Source organism: Stegostoma tigrinum, chromosome X (genome assembly GCF_030684315.1).
Source record: "Stegostoma tigrinum isolate sSteTig4 chromosome X, sSteTig4.hap1, whole genome shotgun sequence".
Lineage (NCBI taxonomy): Eukaryota > Metazoa > Chordata > Chondrichthyes > Orectolobiformes > Stegostomatidae > Stegostoma > Stegostoma tigrinum.
In genome coordinates this window covers 2,853,408-2,875,033 of record NC_081404.1, presented here as the reverse complement: position 1 = coordinate 2,875,033, position 21,626 = coordinate 2,853,408, and the positions used below count along the sequence as shown (strand labels likewise).

At 45.5% G+C, this 21,626-nt stretch overlaps 1 protein-coding gene across 6 annotated transcripts in view; it reads right to left on the bottom strand.

The window, feature by feature from the left end:
* Window positions 1-5,420: 5,420 nt before the first annotated feature.
* The window catches only part of b4galnt1b (beta-1,4-N-acetyl-galactosaminyl transferase 1b), a 104,704-nt gene continuing 88,498 nt past the window's right edge, over window positions 5,421-21,626 (bottom strand). For 5 of the 6 annotated variants that reach the window (XM_059643339.1, XM_059643338.1, XM_059643341.1 and 2 more), the window contains 3 exons: window positions 20,649-20,789; window positions 12,922-13,159; window positions 5,421-8,249 (listed from right to left, as the gene is read on the bottom strand). In XM_059643339.1, coding sequence (XP_059499322.1) covers window positions 8,032-8,249; window positions 12,922-13,159; window positions 20,649-20,789 — 597 coding nt within the window. In that variant the 3' untranslated portion in view covers window positions 5,421-8,031. The remainder of the gene's footprint in view (window positions 8,250-12,921; window positions 13,160-20,648; window positions 20,790-21,626) is intronic. The other variant, XM_059643342.1, reaches the window with a different exon arrangement.

Here is a 21,626-nt window from a genome sequence, read left to right as displayed (position 1 = left end):
CTGAGGCAGTGGTGCTAACCACTGTGCCACCAAGCACCCCTCGTAAATGTTTTCCAGGCTAGAAAATGACAGACTGTGGGGTTCCAAGGGTATGTGCTGGGAACACTACTTTTTGACAAGTATGTATACATGGCATATATTGAAAGAAATCAATATTTCAAAATTTGCTAATGCTATCAAATTTGATGATGTGAGAAACGTGTATGATATCAATTAGGATTTTGCCTGACTAGTACAATAGACAGGCAAGTGACAGATGGAGTTTAACACAGAGAAGTGTGAGGTGATGGAAAGAGACAGAGACATTGGCAAGAAAGATGAGGGGGAACACAAGAACAGAGGGACCTGGTTGGTGGACGGAGGGCACTGGTGCATCAACGTGCCAGGATATATCGATTGAACAATCAGCAAAATGTATGGGATCTTGCGTTTTTCAAAAAGAGGCGCTGAGTTCAAAAGTAGAGAAGTTACATGGAACCTTTCGAGAGGAACGAGAAGAACATTTTCCACAGCAACTTAGAATGACCTAGACCCACAAGGGCAGAGATGATAAGTGATTTCAGTAGGAAACTGGATGGGCATCTGAGGGAAACAAATCACCAAGATAGAATGGGGAAGTGGGATTGACTGGCCTTCCCAACAAAGTTAGCATGGATTCAACTGACTGAATGGCTTCCTTGCGTGCCACACTGACTCTAGGAAACATGGCAGTTTACAGAAAGTAATGTGGTACAAACAGTGATCAGATAGTCTATTTTTAGTGATACTGGCTGAGGGATAAACATTGACCAGAACTAGCAAGAACTCCCCTCTCCTTTTTCAAGCTAATGCTGCTGTGTTTCCACTTGAGGGGGCCAAAAAGAACTCAGTTCAATGTCTGCAGCTGGATGAACACAGCAGGCCAGGCAGCATCAGCCTTCCTGCTCCTTTGGTGCTGCTGGGCCTGCTGTGTTCACCCAGCTCCACAACTTCCTATCTCAGGCTCCAGCGTTAGCAATTCAATGTCTCATCCAAAAGATGGCCCCTGCTACAGTGTGATACTTCCTCGGTACTGCACTGGAGAGTCAACAGAGACGTGAACATACAACACAGAGTCAAAACTGCTTGTCTTTTCATTGGGGGAGGTGATAGATTCAATGTGAAAACAAAATCTGGATTTAAGAGTCTAATGATGACAATGAAACAGTTATCATTTGTCAGGAAAACCCATCTGGTTCACCAATGCCCTTTGCAATGATGTGGATGTGCCGGTGTTGAACCAGGGTGGACAAGTCAGAATTCGCTTCACCTGACAAAGGGGCAGTGCTTCGAAAGCTTGCGATTTCAAATAAACCTGTTGACTATAACCTGGTGTCATGTGACTTCTGGCTTTGCCCTTTAGGGAAAGAAACTACTATCCTTACCTGGTCTGGCCTACATGTGATTCCAGACCCACAGCAATGTGGTTGAATCTTAACTGCCCTCTGGGTAATTAGGGATGGACAATACATACTGGACGTAGACAGTGACACCCACATTCCTGTGAATGGGTTAAAAATAAAACAAGCCTCAGTTGACCCAGATGAGGCTATTCAAGCCCTCTATAACACTCTGCTGTTCAATTAGGTCCTAGGTGATGTTCACCTCAAGCCCACTTAGCTACCTTTGGCCCACGCTCCCTCTAAATCTTTACTTAAGCAGAAAACAGGATTAATCTCCATTTTGACAATTTAAATTCCTTAATCCACACACTTTCTGATTTCACTACTGGACAGTCTCACTCTAATGTTGGGATTAATGGGCTCTTTTCCTGTACACTCCCACCAGAGGTATTAGCTTTTTGATATATACTCAATACATTCCTTAAAACATCTTAAACACATCAATCAGATAAGCCTAGAGCTTCCAAACACAACCAAAGTCAAGCCAATACATGTGACTGCACGGTGGGGGGGGGGGGGGTGTTGTCCCACAATTGAACCCTTTAAATCTTGGCATTATTCTGATGAATCTACACTGAAGGCCAATCTAACAATCCTGAGGTGTGGGACAAAGAGCTAAACACAGTTACTCCGGATGGGGGTCAGACCAAGGAACTACAAAACTGAAGTCTTGCTTTCAACCCTTGGTATTCCAGCCCACTTAAAGATAAAGATCAACAATCTGCTGACTTTTGAAATTATTCTTTATACATGTCCACGAATACTTTGGGCACACATGCAGACACCTAACTGTCCTCATCCCTCTATAGTCCCCATTTTTAAAAATTCTTTTCATGTGGGCATTGGTGGCTTGGCTGACATTTATCATCTATCCCTAATTGCCCAATGGGCAGTTCAGAGTTCCCTTTGTGGGGACTTTGTAATGACTTTGGTCATTAAGTATATTAGGAGTATGTTAAGTATCTCAGAATAAGGGGTCGCCCATTGAACACAGAGATGGGGAGGAATATCTTCTCTCAGAGGGAGGTGAATCTGTGGAATTCTTTACCACAGAGGGCTGTCGAGGCTGGGTCGTTCAGTACATTCAAGGCTGAGACAAACAGGAAGGGAATCAAGGATTATTGGGAAAAGGCAGGAAAATGGAGTTGGGGATGATTAGATCAACCATGACCACATTGAATGACACAGCAATGGGCTGATAGCCTACTTCCACTCCTATTTCTTGCTGCACATCTTGGAGTCACATGGAGGTCAGACTATGGAAGGTTGGCAGATTTTCATCTTTACAGTCCATTGGTGAACCCAGGTTTCTTTTTTCCCAAAATAACATTCACCAATGGGGTTTTAGTCTGGATTTTTATTGACTTCAAATCCCACAATATGCAATGGCGGTATTCAGAGAGAACACTAGCCCAGGGCTCTGGGTTCCTAGACCAGTGACCGGACCACTGTGCCACTGCCTCTGAGCATTTTACATTCCTTTCCCACCATTTTGAAACTATTCAGCTTCATCCTTAATGAGCTTGAACTGTCACAGATTTGCTTGCTCACTTATAGAGTCACACAGCATGGAAAGAGACCCTTCGGTCCAACCAGTCCATGCTGACCATGATCCCAAACTAAACCAGTCCCACGTGCCTGCTCCTGGCCCATATTCGTCCAAGCCTTTCCTATTCATGTACTTATCGAAATATTTTTTAAACCCTGTAACTGTACCCACATCCACCACTTCCTCAGGAACTTCATTCCACAAACATGAACCATTCTCTGTATAAAAAAAAGTCTCTTGTGTCTTTTTTAAAACCTCTCACCTTAAAAATAGTCTTGAAATTCCCCCATCCAAGGGTAAAGACAGCGGCCATTCACCCTATCTATACCCCCCAATGATGTTATAAACCTCTGTAAGGTCACCTCTCAACCTCCTATACTCCAGTAAAAAAAGTCCCAGCCTATCCAGCCTCTCCTTATAATTCAAACCCTCCATTCCCGGTAATATCCTGGTAAATCTCTTCTGAACCCTCTCCAGCTTAATAATGTCCTTCCTATAACAGGGAGACCAGAAGTGCACACAGTGCCCCAGAAGAGGCCTGACCAATGTCCTGTACAACTGCAACAGAACGTCCCAACTCCCATACTCAGAGGTGTGAGCAGTGAAGACAAACTGCCTAAAGCCTTCTTAACCCCCCTGTCTACATGAGACACAAATTTCAAAGAATTATGTCCCTGAACCCCTAAGTCTCTCCCTTCCACCAGAGTACCCAAGGCCCTATTTTTAAATGTGTACGTCCTGCCCTTAACTGTTTTACCAAAATGCAATACTGTGCATTTATCCAAATTAAATTCCATCTGTCACTCTTCAACCCATTGTCCCAACTGATCAGGATCACTTTGTAATCCTAGATAACCTTCTTCACTGTCCACTATGCCATCCACAAACTTACCAACCATGCCTTCCAGATCCTCATTTGATCCTGATCTATGAATGTCCCTTTCTCCTACTCCCAACTATGCAGATTTACTGTATAGACTTTTATTTAAAAAACTAACTTCTTATAACACACCTTGGGGTAGAAGGGACTTAAACCCTGGTCTCCTAGCCCAGAGGTAGGGACATTATCACTGCACCACAAGAACCCACCCAACATAAGTGTAGGCTGTTCAGCAACCGGCCATTAAATTAAATGCAGTAAGGGTAAAAATGGTAACACTTTAATCAGAAGCAAAGCAAGCTCATTGGGGCTTGCTGAGTTAGAATTCATAGAATCCCTACAGTGTGGAAACAGGGCCTATGGCCCAACAAGTCCACACTGGCTCTCAGAGCATCCCACCCAGACCCATCCACCTATTCTACAATTCCCTGAACACTACAGGCAATTTAGCATGGCCAATCCACCTAATCTGCTCTGTAATAGGCTATTCATGACTCTGCTGAATGACACAAACACAAACACATCTCAAACTGCAATCTTTGTGTTTCTAGCACCAGCCATCCCTGCACCCTTTTTGAATGTGATTGCTAGGTTTCTTTTTCCAGCTCACAGCCACTAGGAAATAGGCTTTTAAAAGAATACATGTTCATCGCATGCAGGCATTTTACCAGCATTTATTGCCAGTCCCTAGTTGCCCCTTGAGAAGGTGGGGGTGAGCTGCCTTCTTGAACCGCTGCAGTCCATGTGCTGTATGTAGACCCACAATGGCCTTAGGGAGGGAATTCCAGGATTTCGATCCAGCGTCACTGAAGGAATTGCCATATGTTTCCAAATCAGATCACAGATGGTGGCATTCCCAAACTCTTGTTGCCTCAGTCTTTCTATGTGATAGAGGGCAAACGTCTGGAAGCTGTTGTTGAAGGATCTTTGGTGAATTTCTGCAATCTTGTAGATGGTACACACTGCTGCTACTGAGTGTCGGTGGTGGAGGGAGTGGGATGTTTGTGGATGTGGTGCCAATCAAGCGGGAGCTGCTTTGACCTGGATGGTGCCAAGCTTCTTGAGTGTTGTTGGAGCTGCCCCCATCCAGGCAAGTGGGGAGTGTTCCATCACACTCCTGACTTGTGCCTTGTAGATGGTGGGCAGGCTTTGGGGAATCAGGAGGTGAGTTACTTGCTGTAGGATACCCAACCTCTGGCCATCTCTTGTAGCCAGTGTCTTCATAAGGTTAGTCCAGTTTTGTTTCTGGCTAATGGTAAGTCAAAGGAGGTCAATGATGGAGGATGCAGTGATGGTAAATGCCATTGAATATCAAAGCAGAGGTTTGGATCCTGCCTTGTTGGATATGGTCACTGCCTCGCGTTTAACATTCTTGTCTGCAAAGTCAGGAAATTAGAGAGGGCTTGAAAGTAGATCATGTGGTACATCAAAGAGCGCAGGCAAGGTAAGAGAAAAAAAACAGTAATATGGGAAAGGAAGGTCAAACAATGGAAAGACAGAACAGAGAGGAAAACAAACCAACAATTCTGGACTCGATGTTACATAAAAGCAAGACTGGAGGCTCCGCACCTGAATGTGAAAAGCATTGATTACAAAACAAAGGACTGATAGCACACATTGAAATAAACATGATCTGATAGTCATTACAGAGACATGGTGTTAAGGGGACATTGATTGGGTTCTGAATAATGAGGGGTACATGACATTCAAGATGAATAGAAAGCTACGTAGAGGTGGAGGGGTAGCACTGATGATCAAGGCTGGCACTGGTACAGTAGTTCAAGGTGACCTTGGTTTAGGAGATCAGAATATAGAAACAAACACACAGAGAATGCAGGAGAAACTCAACAGGTCTGGCAGCATCTTTGGAGAGTGGAAACAGAGTAAACATTTCAAGTTTGATATGACTCATCTTCAGAGTGAGGTTCAGAATGTAGTTCTGAAAAAAACTTCATAATGGACTTGAAACATTAATTCTGTTTCTCTCTTCACAGATGCTGCCAGACCCGCTGAGTTTCTCCAGTGGACAAAGGGCCTAAACTGAAGGCTCACTAGGTCAGATGGAGCATATTGGGAAACTTCACTGTCACTAAAAGTGACCACCTCGGACATGGCCAAAGGCCAAACCAGGTGAATTAAACAGGGTTTTCTAAAAAGACATTAGAAGAGTATGGTGTGACTTTATAAGTACTGTAAGGCACATTTCTGCAAGCATTAGCCTTGAGCATCTCAAGGCCTAGAACAGAAGATTTCTGTTTGTTTGACAAGAATGAACAGTAAACAATACATGTCTATAAACCTTGATGATTTTCTGTACATATAAGAGAGGTGCGGGACTGAAATTGGACAGCTGTGCCACACAGTCATGGGACAGAGCCAGGATAGCTTAGTAGACAAAATTCTGTTTAGCAAGTCTGAGACTAAGACTGTTTAAATTAAACACAAAGTTAACCTGCATCCTTCGGTCCTCCTGTGATTTATGTCAGGAGAATAACCCACAACACTGACAATATAGGAGCCTGCAAAATGTAGCTTTAATCCAGATTTGCAAACCCCGCCATGACCTAATGTGGGCACCTTCACCAGCTCCACAATCCCCTCTTTTAATTCTGGCTTCTTGAGGACGCCTCATTGAAATGGTCCCACCACTGGTGGTCATGCCTTCAGTTGCTTAGGCCCTAAGCGCTAGGATTCCAAACAAACCCCTCTCTCTCTCCTCCGTCCAGCCCCCTTTCTTTAACCAAGCCTCTCCCCCGCTGTACACTTACATGGCTTGGTTTCCTAATAGCACTCCTGTGAAGCTCCTCAGGACACTCACAGAGGCGCTGCATAAATGCAGGCTGTTGTTGTCGCATGGTCCCAACTGTAATGTGAAATCAAAACAGAAGGTGCTAGAGGGACTTGGCTCAGGACAGCAGGCTGGCTCTGCAGCAAGAGAAACTGAGCTCATGTTTTGTGTCCACTTTGGAAACTCCTGAAGCTATCTCCACCCTATCCCATGCCCCACGTGGAGGAGCTGGAAGAGGGGAATAAATGTCACAACAAACTAGCGAAAGGCTGAAAGGAAAAGACTGAAACTTCCTTCCTCAACTGAAGATTAAAGATGGAGCTGTCTTGACATATATTGGAGGCAAGGTATAATGCTTAGGAAACTGAATTCAAACATCAAACATGGGTGAACAAGCCCACCAAGGGTGTGTGGCGCTGGGCCAGGCGGGCGAGCGTTTGTTCCAATGTCAAAAATGCCAGCTGTACCCCGTCAACTGGCCTTGAAGAAGATGCATCAGGCGTTCAATTCAAACTGCAACAGGGCCTCCTTACACACTACAAAGGGCCCGGTGGCTGACTCATATTTTTCAAAGCGGGATGTGCAATTAGAGTCCAAGGTTGTGTTAAGCAACTAATAGGCACCCACACAGTCCTGTCTCAAGAGGAACCAATTTTGCAATGGGGTGTCGGGGGTTGGGAAGGAGGGGGTTGGTGCAGCAAACCAAGTCATGCCTTTCAAAATACACCCAAGCTTTGAGATCATCTGCCTTTGGGGAGATTAATCTGAGGGAGGCAACAGTTTGTTTTTTGACTCAGTACTTTAGCCAGTTATTACAGGATTTTGAACCTTTGATTACAGGACCAATTGGTATTAATCAGCGAGACACTGAATCAGATGAAAGGACAATGAGATCATTAATCAACTGTAGCTGCATCAGGATTATTCGAACCAGCTCTGTGGTTGCATTTCAAAAAGGGAGGCAGACTCATACTGCAGCTGTATTGGGTACAGGTAGGGTCTTGTTTGAGGTAACAGAGTGATTGCAGAAAATTACTCTTCACAGGCAATTCTCAGTCTTGAAAGTCAGAAAGGTACTTGGGACGCAAACACTTTTACAATTCAGCCATTTAAGGGAGATTTCTCAGTTGTCTGTTCTGGAATTGCATTTTCCTTTTAGCAGCCTTCATAGATAAATCATTTTACATTCTAAACACCCAGCTAGTCTGAGAGTTCTCCAATGACATGATGGAATGAGTAGCAGTTCCTACTGTTATGTGAAATTCAGGCCCTAATCCTACACATTAATATGTTGTGTTCAATTTGTGATGAGTTCCCATCTCTCTCTGCTTTGGGCATGTCATTAAAGATTTGTTTTGAAGTTTTTTTCTTTTCTCCCTTGTTGCCAGCTCCTTTAGTCCTTTACCATACATTTAAATCTGTTTTTCAAGTAAAACAGCCTGTGTTTCAGCTGGATGTTTGCCTCGGATGACTTGGGGTACCGGAATTCTTTGTAGGTTTTCTCACTTTCATCAACACTGCTCCAGGGCAGTTTGATCTTGGTGGCATGGTCCACAGTGACATCATCGCAAGAGCCAACATGGAGAATGCCCAGTCCATCGATAAAAAACTCTGCCAAAAGAAAACACAAGGTACAGCCATTAACGCGATTTAGCATACACCATTGCTACAATGGGTTAACTTGTGTTGGAACATAGGAACAATATAATGGTGCCACACCGAATCGCCAACATCGCCACACCGAATCACCAACAGAGCCACACCGAATTTTCAACATCGCCACACCGAATCACCAACAGTGCCACAATGAATTGTCAACAGTGCCACACCGAATGATTAACATTGCCACACCGAATCTCCAACATCGCCACACTGATTTGTCAACAGTGCCACACTGAATCATTAACATTGCCACACCGAATCATTAACAGTGCCACACCAAATTGTCAACAGTGCCAAACCAAATTGTCAACAGTGCCACACCGAATCGTCAACATCACCACACCGAATCCTCAACATCGCCACACTGATTTGTCAACATTGCCACACTGAATCATTAACATTGCCACACCGATTCGTCAACAGTGCCAAACCGAATCGTCAACAGTGCCACATCGAATCGTCAACAGTGCCACACTGAATCATTAACATTGCCACACTGAATCATTAACATTGCCACACCGAATTGTCAACAGTGCCAAACCGAATTGTCAACAGTGCCACACCGAATCGTCAAGATCGCCACACCGACCTCAACATTGCCACACTGACTTGTCAACATTGCCACACCGAATCATGAACATTGCCACACCAAATTGTCAACATTGCCACACTGAATCATTAACATTGCCACACCGATTCGTCAACAGTGCCAAACCGAATCATTAACAGTGCCAAACCGAATCATTAACAGTGCCAAACCAATCGTCAACAGTGCCACGCCGAATCGTCAACAGTGCCAAACCAAATCGTCAACAGTGCCACGCCGAATCGTCAACAGTGCCACGCCGAATCGTCAACAGTGCCACACTGAATCATTAACAGTGCCACACCGAATCGTCAACATCGCCACACTGAATCCTCAACATTGCCACACCGAATTGTCAACAGTGCCACACCGAATCGTCAACATCGCCACACCGAATCCTCAACAGTGCCAATCCGATTTGTCAACATTGCCGCAACGAATCATCAACAGTGCCACACCGATTCGTCAACAGTGCCACACCGAATTGTCAACATTGCCACACCGAATCATTAACATTGCCACACCGTATCATTAACATTGCCACATTGAATCGTCAACATTGCCACACCGAATCCTCAACATTGCCAATCCGATTTGTCAACATTGCCACACCGAATCATCAACAGTGCCACACCGATTCATCAACAATGCCACATTGAATCGTCAACATTGCCACACCGAATTGTCAACATTGCCACACCGAATCATTAACATTGCCACACCAAATCGTCAACATTGCCACACCGTATCATTAACAGTGCCACACCGATTCGTCAACATTGCCACACCGAATCGTCAAAAGTGCCACAGCGAATCGTCAACAGTGCCACAGCGAATCGTCAACAGTGCCACACCGATTTGAATTGGCACTCTCCTTTAAGAGATGTTGATGGGAAGGCTATCCCCATAAAGGGAGGGGGCAGGGTGGGGTGTGAAGGGAAGTGGCTATGTTATCCAATTCTGATCATGCTCTAATAATCCCCTGCTCGAAGGTGCGTGTGTTTATTTTAATAATCATTCATGGGATGAGGGTGGTGCTGGCAGGATCAGCATAAATTGCCCATCATAATTGCCCAGAGAGCGGTAATGAGACAACCACACTGCTGCGGGCCTCATGTTACATGGAGGTCAGACCGGGCAAGGGCAGCAGTTTCCTTCCCTAAAGGGCATCAGTGAACCAGATGGGGTTTTCCAACAACGGATTCATGGTCATCAACAGACTCTTAATTCCAGATTTCGTTATTGAATTGAAATTCCACCATCTGCCCTGGTCAGATTTGAACCCGGGTTCCCAGAACATTACTTGGGTCTCTGGATTAAAAGCGATAATGCCACTCGGCCCTCACCACCATCCCCCCCCTCCCCGCCCCCAAGGTAACAGGGCACTTGTGAACTGCGCTGAGGAAATGCAGCAGCTGACCAGTGCTTACAAAACCCTCACAAGTAACACAGGGATTGGGTGCTTTCAGTGTTACTTCAGAGATAAATGGTGACCGGGACACAGGGTACAATGAACCCGCTGGGATCTTTAACAGGCAGCTAATAGTTAATGCCAGTGGCTGCCTTTCCCGCTTCCTCTGTCTCAGAGGTGCATCATAACATGTCCAGACAGATTGATTAAAATAAATTGTAGGACAGGTGACCAAAATGCTGGTTTAAGACAAAAGTATTAAGGGGTATCTTAAAGGAGGCAGAGGTTTAGGGAGTGAATCCCAGAGTTTGGGACCTCAGCAGTTGAAGCCATCAATGGTGACCACTGGGGGCACTCAAGATGCCAGAAGTGGAGTGATGCCAAGATTTCAGAGAACTATAGGTGTGGAGGAGGAAACTGAGCTCGAAATGTGAGAGGCTATGGGTGAACAAGGGTGGGAGTTTGATTAGGAAGTGAATGTCAGTTGCCAGGGACAGCCACAATGGGTGAATAGGTTGGTAACTGATGTCACCTTACACTCTCCATGACCGAACGTCATGCTGGTAAGTGGGGGCTTCATTACATGACTTAGAGTTGCAGAGTTGTACAGCATGGAAATAGGTCCGTGCTGACTATCCCTGACATTGATTTGCACACGGGAAGTCATGTCTGAGAAATCTTTTAGAGTTTTTCGAAGAGATAACCAAGAGGACGGGTGAGGGTTGGGCAGTAGATGTTGTCTATAAGGGCTTTAGGAAGGCCTCTGACAAGGTCCCACGTGGCAGGCTAGTCATGAAGGTTAGGTCACATGGGATCCAGGGAGATTGAGCTAACTGGATTCAAAATTGGCTCGATAGTAGGAAGCAGAAGGGTGATGGGTTAAAGATTGTTTCTTGGACTGGAAGTCTGACTATTGGTGTGCCACAGGGGTCGGTGCTGGGGCCTTTGTTATTTGTTATTTATATAAATTATCCAGATGTGAACGTACAGGGCATGATTAGTAGGTTTGCAGATGGTACAAAATTAGGAGGTAGGATTGATAGCGAGGAAACTTATCAAAAATTACAGAGGGATCCTGATCAGACGGGAAAGTGGGCTGAGGATTGGCAAATGCAATTCATTACAGATAAGTGTGAGGTGTTGCACTTTGGAAAGTCAAACCAAGGTCAGACTTATACAGTTAATGGTAAGGTCCTGAGGAGTGCTATGGAACAGAGGGGCCTATGAGTACAAGTATAGTTCACTGAAAGCAGCGTCACAGGTGAACAGGATGGTGAAGAAGGTATTTAGCATGCTGGCCTTCATCGGTCGAGGCATTGAGTATAGGAGGTGGGACATTATGTTACAGGTGTATAAATCATTGGTGAGGCCGCAGTTGGAGTGTTATGTACAGTTTTGGTCACCCAGTTACAGGAAAGACATAGTTATCCTGGAAAGTGTGCAAAGAAGATTTACAAGGATGTTGCCAGGACTAGTTGGCCTGTGTTATAGGGAGAGGTTGGCTAGAATAGGAATTTATACCTTGGAATGTAGGAGAATGAGGGGTGACCTTATTGTGATTTATAAAATCATGAGGGCCTTAGGTAAGATGAAAGCATAGTCTTTTTCTCCGGGATTGGAAATTGAAAACTGGAGGGCATAGGTTTAAGGTGAGAGAGGATAGACTTAAGAAGGACCTGAGGGGAAACTTCTTCACGCAGAGAGTGGTGCATATATGGAATGGGCTGCTGGAGAAAGTGGTTGAGGCAGGTACAATAGCAGCATTTAAAAAACATTTAGATAGATACATGGATGGGGAATGTTGTGAGGGATATGGACCAAATGTGGGCAATTGGAACTCGCCGAGTGGACAGCATGGTCAGCATGGACCAGTTTGGGCTAAAGGGTCTGTTTCCATGCTGTATTACTCTATGACTCAATGACCCTTCGGTCTAACCCATCTGTGCCGACCTGATATCCTAAATTAATCTAGTCCCGTTTGCCAGCATTTGGCCCATATCCCTCTTAAACCCTTCCTATCCATGTACCCATCCAGGTGCCTTTTAAATATTGTAACTGTACCAGCCTCCACCACTTCCTCCAGCAGCTCATTCCATACACGCACCACCCTCTGTATGAAATAGTTTCCCCTCGGGTCCCTTTTAAATCTTTCCCCTCTCACTTTAAACCTATGCCCCTCTAGTTTTGGAGTATTCACCCTACCTGTGCCCCTCATGATTTTATAAACCTCTATATGGTCACCCCCTCACTCTCTGATGCTCCAGGGAAAATAGCCGCAGTCTATTCAGCATCTCCCTGTAGCTCAAACCCTCCAACCCCAGCAACATCCTTGTAAATCTTTTCTGAACCCTTTCAACTTGAACAACATCCTTCCTATTGCAGGGAGACCAGAACTGAACGCTGTATTTCAACAGTGGCCTAATCTTTGGTCAACCAACATTTCCGCCTCACAGGGCCCTGTGTTGTTAGCCAATTGGAAACTGAGCAGAATCTTGCCAACCCGATTGGATGATGAGTAATTAACCAAAAAAACCCCTTCTTCGTCAATATCTGATTGTTTGGAAAACAACGCTATTACAGCATAATGAGGGAACTGCTCTGTGCCAAGGAGGACGCTTGCTCACCTGAATGCGCTACCCGAGTCAGCCGAGGGTCAAAGCCCACCTGTTGCACCTTGTCTGTGCGGGCCAGGAAGAAATTGACTACGCCGTCTGTCACCACGCAGTTCGGAAAGCCCTGCAGGACATGGTAGTGGCCCATGCGGGTGTGCAAGCAGTCGCCCTCCTGTCCTCCCTGCTCCACACTGATTTGGTGGCGGAAAGTGGTGGCAAACCCTGTTTTCTCTCGCACCGCCCCTCCAACCTACAGCAGAACACAAGAGCAGAACGCTAGTCTGGGCAGTTGCACAATCAGCCCTGGGGCCCAGTAAACGCAATGGGCCGAAGCCGGCCAGCATGAAAGAACAATGGATCATGACGATTAAAAACTCATGTACCATGATAGATTTACCCAGAGGCGTGAGTTCAGTGCTGTAAAGGACGTAACATTAACACCAGTATATGGAGGAATGAAAGGGACCCCCTAATTCCGAAACAGAGGACGTGTTCAAAACCACGGTGCCATCACATATCAGTGGTTCCTCATTTGGATGCTATTTTGATTGAACCCCCCGTGTTTGCAGGTGGCACAATACAGCTGGCAACCAATGAACTGTGCCCACGGTGGCTCAGTGGTTAGCACTGCCGCCTCACAGCGCCACAGACCTGGGTTCGATTCCAGCCTTGGGGTGACTGTGAGGAGTTTGTACAATTTCCCTGAGTCCGGGTGCTCCGGTTTCCTCCCACAGTCCAAAGATTAGGCCACTGGCCGTGCCAAATTGCCCCATAGAGCCCAGGGATGTGCAGGCTGGGTGGATCAGCCATGGGGAATGTGGGGTCCCAGGGATAGGGTGGGATGCTCTTCAGGGGGCTGGTGTGGACTCGATGGGCTGAAGGGCCTGCTTCCACCCTGAAGGGATAGTCTGCCAAGGTTATGGAAGAGTTGGAAACAGATTTAGAAGGCAGAGCCTGGCACCAATTGTGGCAATGGGCAAAAGGGCTCCCTGGCATGGATTCAATAATTTGACAGCTCAATGGGCACTCAAAATTGATTGGTGACTAAATGGAGGCAGCATGTGGAGGACAGGGGAGTGGAGAACATCTGGTATTTGAAACAGGCTGGGGAAGGTGGAGGACACAGAGAGGCTATAATGTATTTTGGGTTCAAAAGGCAGAGAGTGAACAGTCAGGGCTTAATTTGGAAGATTGCAAAGAGTTTGAGATAGTGGGCCTTATGACTGAGTTGAATTTGATGCAGCTGACATACATTGTGAGAAACTACATCTAAGGAAGGAATATCAGCTCTAGGAGAGACATTGGCACTGACGAAAAGATTCAGAACAAGGTTCAAAATTGAACATATATTGAGAAAACGCTGCCCTGTGGGGCACTGCTGACCTCCCAACTGAGATCGGTGAGTTGAGTCAGAATGCCACAAAGCTTATTGATGGAGATTGCTGTGATCCAGCCATTGTTTGAGGTTGGGAATAAACAATCTGAAAAGGAAGGAAATCCGTGCAACATATTATTGTTGGTGTCCTTCCTCAAGCATCATATTCACAAGCTTACAAGTGAAAAAGATCTCACTTTGAGCAAATTCAATTAAGTAAATGTGGGTGAATGCATTGAACAGGGTGATAGTTCAGCGTTTACAAAAGTGAAGGTCACTGGCTACAAGATAAATTGTAAATTGAATGAAAACCTGACCAGAGATATGAGGGTAAACAAGAAGAGTATGACAGAGGGGTTTGTCCAGCCCAAGGCCTGATGAAATACATTCAAGGATGCCAAGGGAAATGGATTTTCTGGGGTCTGTAGAGGGTTAGTGTGCACTGGAAGATGGCCAATACAATATCCTCCTTCAGAAAAGAATTAAACCAGTGTCGAGAAAATACTGAGAAGTGGCCAACACGGATTTCTGTAAGGCCGATCATGTTTGACAAACGCAATAGATTCTTTGAGGAGGTAACAGATGCGGTGATGTGGAACACATGCATTTCCCACGAGTCTGTAAGACCATGGGTGGCACACTGGCTCAGTGGTTAGCACTGCTGCCTCTGAACACCAAGTAATAGGGTTTGATTCCAGCCTTAGGCAACTGTGCAAACTCCACACGGACATTCTCCCCGTGTCTGCGTGGGTTTCCTCCGGGTGCTCCGGTTTCCTCCCACAGTCCAAAGATGTGCAGGTTAGTATGTATTGGCCATGCTAAATTGCCCATAGTGTCCATGGATGTGCAGGTTAGGTGGGATAGCCATGGGAGAATGCAGGGATAGGGTGGGGGGAGCGGTTTGGGTCTGGGTGGGGTGCTCTTCAGTGGGTCAGTCTGGACTTGATGAGCTGATTGGCCTGCTCCCAGGCAGTAGGGATTCTATAAGACCTAGAAACAGAAGTGGGCCATTTAGCCCATCAACTCAATTCTGCCATTTGATGAAATCGTGGCTGAACTGAGAATCCTCAATTCCAATCTCCTGCCTTTTCTCTGTAATGCTTGATTCCCTGATTCAAAATCTGTCTATCCCAGCCTTGACAGCCCTCGATGGTAAATAATTCCACAGATTCACTTCCCTCTTCATCTGCCTTATTTGTGTGCCCCCTTATTCTGAGATGATGCCCTCTGCTCAGAGAATCTCCACAAGAGTAAATAAATTACCTTTTCTGTATCTACCCTACGGAGTCATCTAAGAGATGTCTACATTTCAATAAGGTCATCGCTCATTCTTCTAAACCCCAATGAGTACAGGCCCAACCTACTCAACCTCTCCTCGTAAGACAGCCCCTCCATACCCTCGGGCAACTGTCTGTGTGGAGTTTGCACATTCTCCCTGTGTCTGCGTGGGTTTCCTCCGACTGCTCCGGTTTCCTCCCACAGCCCAAAGATGTGCAGGTTAGGTGGATTGGAAATGCTAAATTGCCCGTAGTGTTCAGGGAGGTGTAGATTAGGTGGGTTATAGGGAGATGGGTCTGGGTAGGATACTCTGAGGGCTGGTGTGGACTTGTTGGGCCGAAGGGCCTGTTTCCACACTGTAGGGATTCTATGATCTATGAAGATGAAGAGATACAGAATGAAGTAAACAATTAGGAAATTGGACATATGAACTTGAAAAAACGGACGAAATGGAGAGTTAAGAATGAAGGACAATTTCTTAGAACAGTTCGAAATGGATACCAATATTTCATAGAGTTCTGTTTTCAGAGCCATTTCATTACCCTATGTACATCAATCAGATTGCAATAAGGCTCAATATATTTCCAGTCAGAAGTGGGGATGTTCGCTGACGATTGCACAATGTTCAGCACCATTCATAACTCCTCAGATACTGTCAACTGACAAGTAGCATTCATGTCACACAATTACCAGGCTCTGACCATCACCAATGAGGGACAATGTAACCAAGAGCCCTTGACATTCAATAGTGTTACCATCACTGAATCCCCCACTATCAACATCCCTGGGGTTACCACTGACCAGAAACTCAACTGGACTCACCACATAAACACAGTGGCTACAACAGCTGGTCAGGGGTTAGGAATCCTGCAGCGAATAACTCACCTCCTGACTCCCCAAAGCCTGTCCACCATCTACACGTCAGGAGTGTGATGGAACACTCCCCACTTGCCTGGATGGGGGCAGCCCCAACAACACTCAAGAAGATCAACACCATCCAGGTCAAAGCAGCTCCCGCTTGATTGGCACCATATCCACAAACATCCCACTCCCCCCACCACCGACACTCAGTAGCAGCAGTGTGTACCATCTACAAGATGCACTGCAGAAATTCACCAAAGATCCTCAGGCAGCACCTTCCAAACCCACAACCACTTCCATCCAGAAGGACAAGGGCAGCAGATACATGGGAACACCACCCCTTGCAAGTTCCCCTCCAAACCACTCACCATCCTGACTTGGAAATATATCACCGTTCCTTCACTGTTAGTGGGTCACAATCCTGGAATCCCCTCCCTAAGGGCATTGTGCAGTGGTTCAAGACAGCAGCTCACTACCACCTTCTCCAGAGCAACAAGAGACAGGCAAGAAATGCTGGCCTAACCAGTGGCACCCACATGCCACATATGAATACATTTAAAACAACGGTCATCCTGATCACAGGGTAACTAATTCTGTGGGACAAAGGACGCAATGGGGAATATTGATATGATTATCGAATGGGAAGAAATTGGGTGACGTGGGAAAAACAGATGGGGGATTCGGGGCAGTCAGACACTGAAAAACAACACGCCAAGTGGATAAGAACCAAAACAAAATTGAATTAGAAATTTAAAGCCAAGCGTTACAGAATATCCTTTCTAAGGCAAAATGTAATGGTGAATCCATATCAACCTTACTTAGACCATAGCTGGAGCACTGCATGCTGTCCTGGGCTTTGCACAACAGGACAATTGTTGAGGCATTGATTAAGGTTAGGTGTGGAAACAAAAACAGAAAGTGCTGCTAAAACGCAGCATCCGTGAAGAGAAACCAGAGTTGACGCTTCGAGTCTGGCAAACCTTCCTCAGAACTGGTAAGGTCACAGATCCATTCGGATAGTGCCAGCTCTGAAGAGGATACAAATACTTGAGAAATCGAGGCTGTTTTGTCAGGACAGAGAGAAGTATCTGAGAAGTGACAGATGCGTTCAAGTTGAGAAGGGTGGAACTATGCACAACGATTCAGGGATTCTTGAATAAGGGCACCGAGTCATTAAACATGACAGCTTTAGAAAAGAGAGTGAGAGAAACATTTCTACACAGGAACATGAGGGTGCAGCATTCTCTCTGAATTAGTGATCGAAGCAGAAACCATAGAAACGGTCAAGTGTAGGTTAGTGAGCTGGCTGGGGGGAATGGGAATGAGAAGAGGTTGGTGTCTGGGATTAGGGCTACGTGTTATCTAAAAGGCCTGCTCCAGTTTCATCACTGCCACGTACAAGATAAAATTGGGAAGAATTGGAGCGACAACCTGGTTGGTGAACTAAATCTTCGAGGTGGTGAAGTCTTGTTTCACAATGAAATCTGAGTCAGGGTGTTTATTTGGAGGTTTGGGGAAGCAAGATAGGTCAAACCATTTGAAGAAGGAGGTACTCCAAGTGACTTGGAGTAACAATTTACTGAGCGCAGAAGGGTACCCTGGCAATGAGCTTGAAGGGTGGGACACATGGTCAAGAGTGAGAGTTTCAAACAGGCACGAGGACAGAAGAAGCTGAGACCTAGATGAGTGCCAGCCAGGCCTGGCATGATGATCTCTCAGTGGCCCAGCATGGCAGGCTCTCAGCCTGGGGTGGCAATCCCTCAGCCTGGCATTGGAGGCTTTTCAGCAGTACACGGCAGTCTCTCAGCTTGGCATGGCCTTCACGTGGACTTCTGGTTTCGAGGTGATTCCCTGAAGTGCAGTCCCACTGTGGCTAAGCACTTAAGAAAGACTGTAATGTTTGAACTTTCAGCTTTATTTCTTTATTTTCTACTGAAAACTAAGAAGGTGTCACTGTACTATAATTACTGCAATGTTTAACTTTTAACTTTGTTTCCTTTCTACCTTGTTTTTAAGATTCTGTCTTTTTTTGGTCTTCAGAGATACTTAAGGGTAAATCGAATGCTTCCAGTGGGGAGCCACATTTAGAAAGAAAGCAGATTGGAACATCAGCTAAATGCTGTCTCAGTGTCATTGATCACTGCAGTTTTGAGTTCTATCGCTTCGCTGAGAGCTTGTTGAATCTACCCTTCAGCATGCAGCAGGAATAAAGGTGTCTATGTGTAGCCTGTAACCGGTTCAGTAAAGCCTGGTCCATGACTTCAAATCATCCCCATCGAGTATAAAGATCATACACCAGGGCCACTCATCTACATTGAAACCAAGGTACGCTAACCTGCAGGAAGTTGGCAAGGAAGAGAATTTGGCAAGGGTCAGGAAAGCTGTGTAAAAGGCAAGCGAACCTGTGTGTAGACTCACCTCAGGAACACCACCACCTACCCCAACCCCCCACCCCAACCCATAGGGGGTTTAATAAGACCAAATCGGTAAGGCTATATCTGAACTTGCGTGACGAATATGCTACTTATTGTGAAATGACTGTAGGTTGCAGATCAAAGCAGTGTTAAACAAATCATTATTCTTCCAGTGACTACGTCCTCTTTTGCCTAATTTGTATTTTGACCACATTCTCTGCAATAATTTCACCCATTTCATGAATTGAAACAACAGGTCTTTTCTCAATGAAAGATTTTAGTTTGAAACTAAGAAACAAAGAAACCTACAGCACAGGAACAGGCCCTTCGGCCCTCCAAGCCTGCGCCGATCAAGATCCTCTGTCTAACCTGTCATCTATTTACTAACGGTCTGTGTCCATTTGCTCCCTGCCTATCCACGTACCTGTCCAAATATATCTTAAAAGACGCTAACGTGTCTGTGTCTACCACCTCCGCTGGCAATGCGTTCCAGGCACCCACCACCCTCTGTGTAAAGAACTTTCCACACATATCTCCCTTAAACTTTCCTCCTCTCACTTTGAACTCATGACCCCTAGTAATTGAGTCCCCCACTCTGGGGAAAAAGCTTCTTGCTATCCACCCTGTCTATACCCCTCATGATTTTGTAGACCTCAATCAGGTCCCCCCTCAATCTCCGTCTTTCCAACGAAAATAATCCTGATCTACTCAACTTCTCTTCATAGCTAGCACCCTCCATACCAGGCAACATCCCGGTGAACCTCCTCTGCACCCTCTCCAAAGCATCCACATCCTTTTGGTAATGTGGCGACCAGAACTGTACACAGTACTCCAAATGTGGCCGAACCAAAGTCCTATACAACTGCAACATGACCTGCCAACTCTTGTACTCAATACCCCGCCCAATGAAGGAAAGCATGCCATATGCCTTCTTGACCACCCTATTGACCTGTGTTGTCACCTTCAGGGTACAATGGACCTGAACACCCAGATCTCTCTGTTCATCAATTTTCCCCAGGACTTTTCCATTTACTGTATAATTCGTCCTTGAATTTGATCTTCCAAAATGCATCACCTTGCATTTGCCCGGATTGAACTCCATCTGCCATTTATCTGCCCAACTCTCCAGTCTATCTATATTCTGCTCTAATCTCTGACAGTCTCCCTCACTATCTGCTCCTCCACCAATCTTAGTGTCATCTGCAAACTTGCTGATCAGACCACCTACACCTTCCTCCAGATCATTTACGTATATCACAAACAACACTGTTCCCAGCACAGATCCCTGTGGAACACCACTGGTCACAGGTCTCCAATTTGAAAAACTCCCTTCCACTACCACTCTCTGTCTCCTGTTGCCCAGCCAGTTTCTTTATTCATCTAGCTAGCACACCCTGGACCCCATGTGACTTCACTTTCTCCATCAGCCTGCCATGGGGAACCTTATCAAACATCTTACTGAAGTCCATGTATATGACATCTACAGCCTTTCCCTCATCAATCAACTTTGTCACGTCCTCAAAGAATTAAATAGTTGATGGAGCAGCAGGTATACATGGTGCTAGATCATAGAAATTAGGATGGTCCCAGATTGGCAAGAAAGGAGATGCCACCAGGAGATGCCAGTTAGATGGCATTCAGTACTATGGGCAATTGCAGGCATGTAACTGACACTGTTCTGAAAGCAGAAAGCTACCGAATGGACAGCAACATGGGTTTCCACTATTGCCACTAACAGATTTATTTTACAGTCAGCAAAAACATTAAAGCTTTCCTGCTGGGCAATACCGAGATCGGTGTGGCCCTCTTACCAAGTCCAGTGTTGTCTTCTCTAGAATGGTCACCAGCTTTTCGATCTTAGTGTTTGCAGTAAAAATGAAGTCATCATCGACCCAGAGCAAATATTTTGTTGTGACTTGGGAAATAGCCAAATTCCGCCCAGCAAACCAACCCTGTAAAGATCAGGCATTGATTAGATTCCACGGAACACACAACAGCTACACAAAAGCTCTTGCTACATTCGCTCTCTAAACATCTACCTTCGTTCGGAAAAAATCAGGGATACTGTTTGATCCTAGCGATTCTTTTCCTTGGCACCTCCCCCCCCCATTTCACATTCTTCGAATCAGTTTGTAATTGGGAACAGGATTGAAGGGGTATAGTGAAGAGTGGATGACATCATTTTTTTGGCACATTCACTGTGGCTGACTTAATGGGGTTGATAACTTTTACCCAGATCAAGATAAAGGCAACATTTCTTCCTTACCTTTATCTCTAGTATTAACTTAGTTTGGGTAGATCTACTCATAAATTTTTGTGTTATTGATAGGCCTTCTGTGATGGAGGCTGCCAAGGGAATTCAAATGCAATACATCACTCATTGATTAGAGTGGAAACAACAAGCGCTTCACAGGAAACATAATCCAGGGTTCTTGAAAATCCACTCATGTTGAGAGAGTCGTGGTCTCTCATTTATCCTGAATCCCGATTCCAACTTAAAGGGAGATGATTTTTGCCCAGAATCAATGTAACTGAAAGTCCAATAAATAAGGACAGAAATATTGCCATACAGTGATCTCAAAGCGATATCTGTAATAAGGAACGAAAACAAAGTTGCTGGAAAAGCTCAGCGGGTCTGGCAGCATCTGTGGAGGGGAAAACAGAGTTAACGTTTTGGGTCTGATGACCCTTCCTCAGAACTGAGGGGGAACTAGGGACGGGGAAAAAAAATGCTGAGCCCAACCACAACACCCACTTACTGTGAATGTATTTTCTTGTAAAAAGGCGAC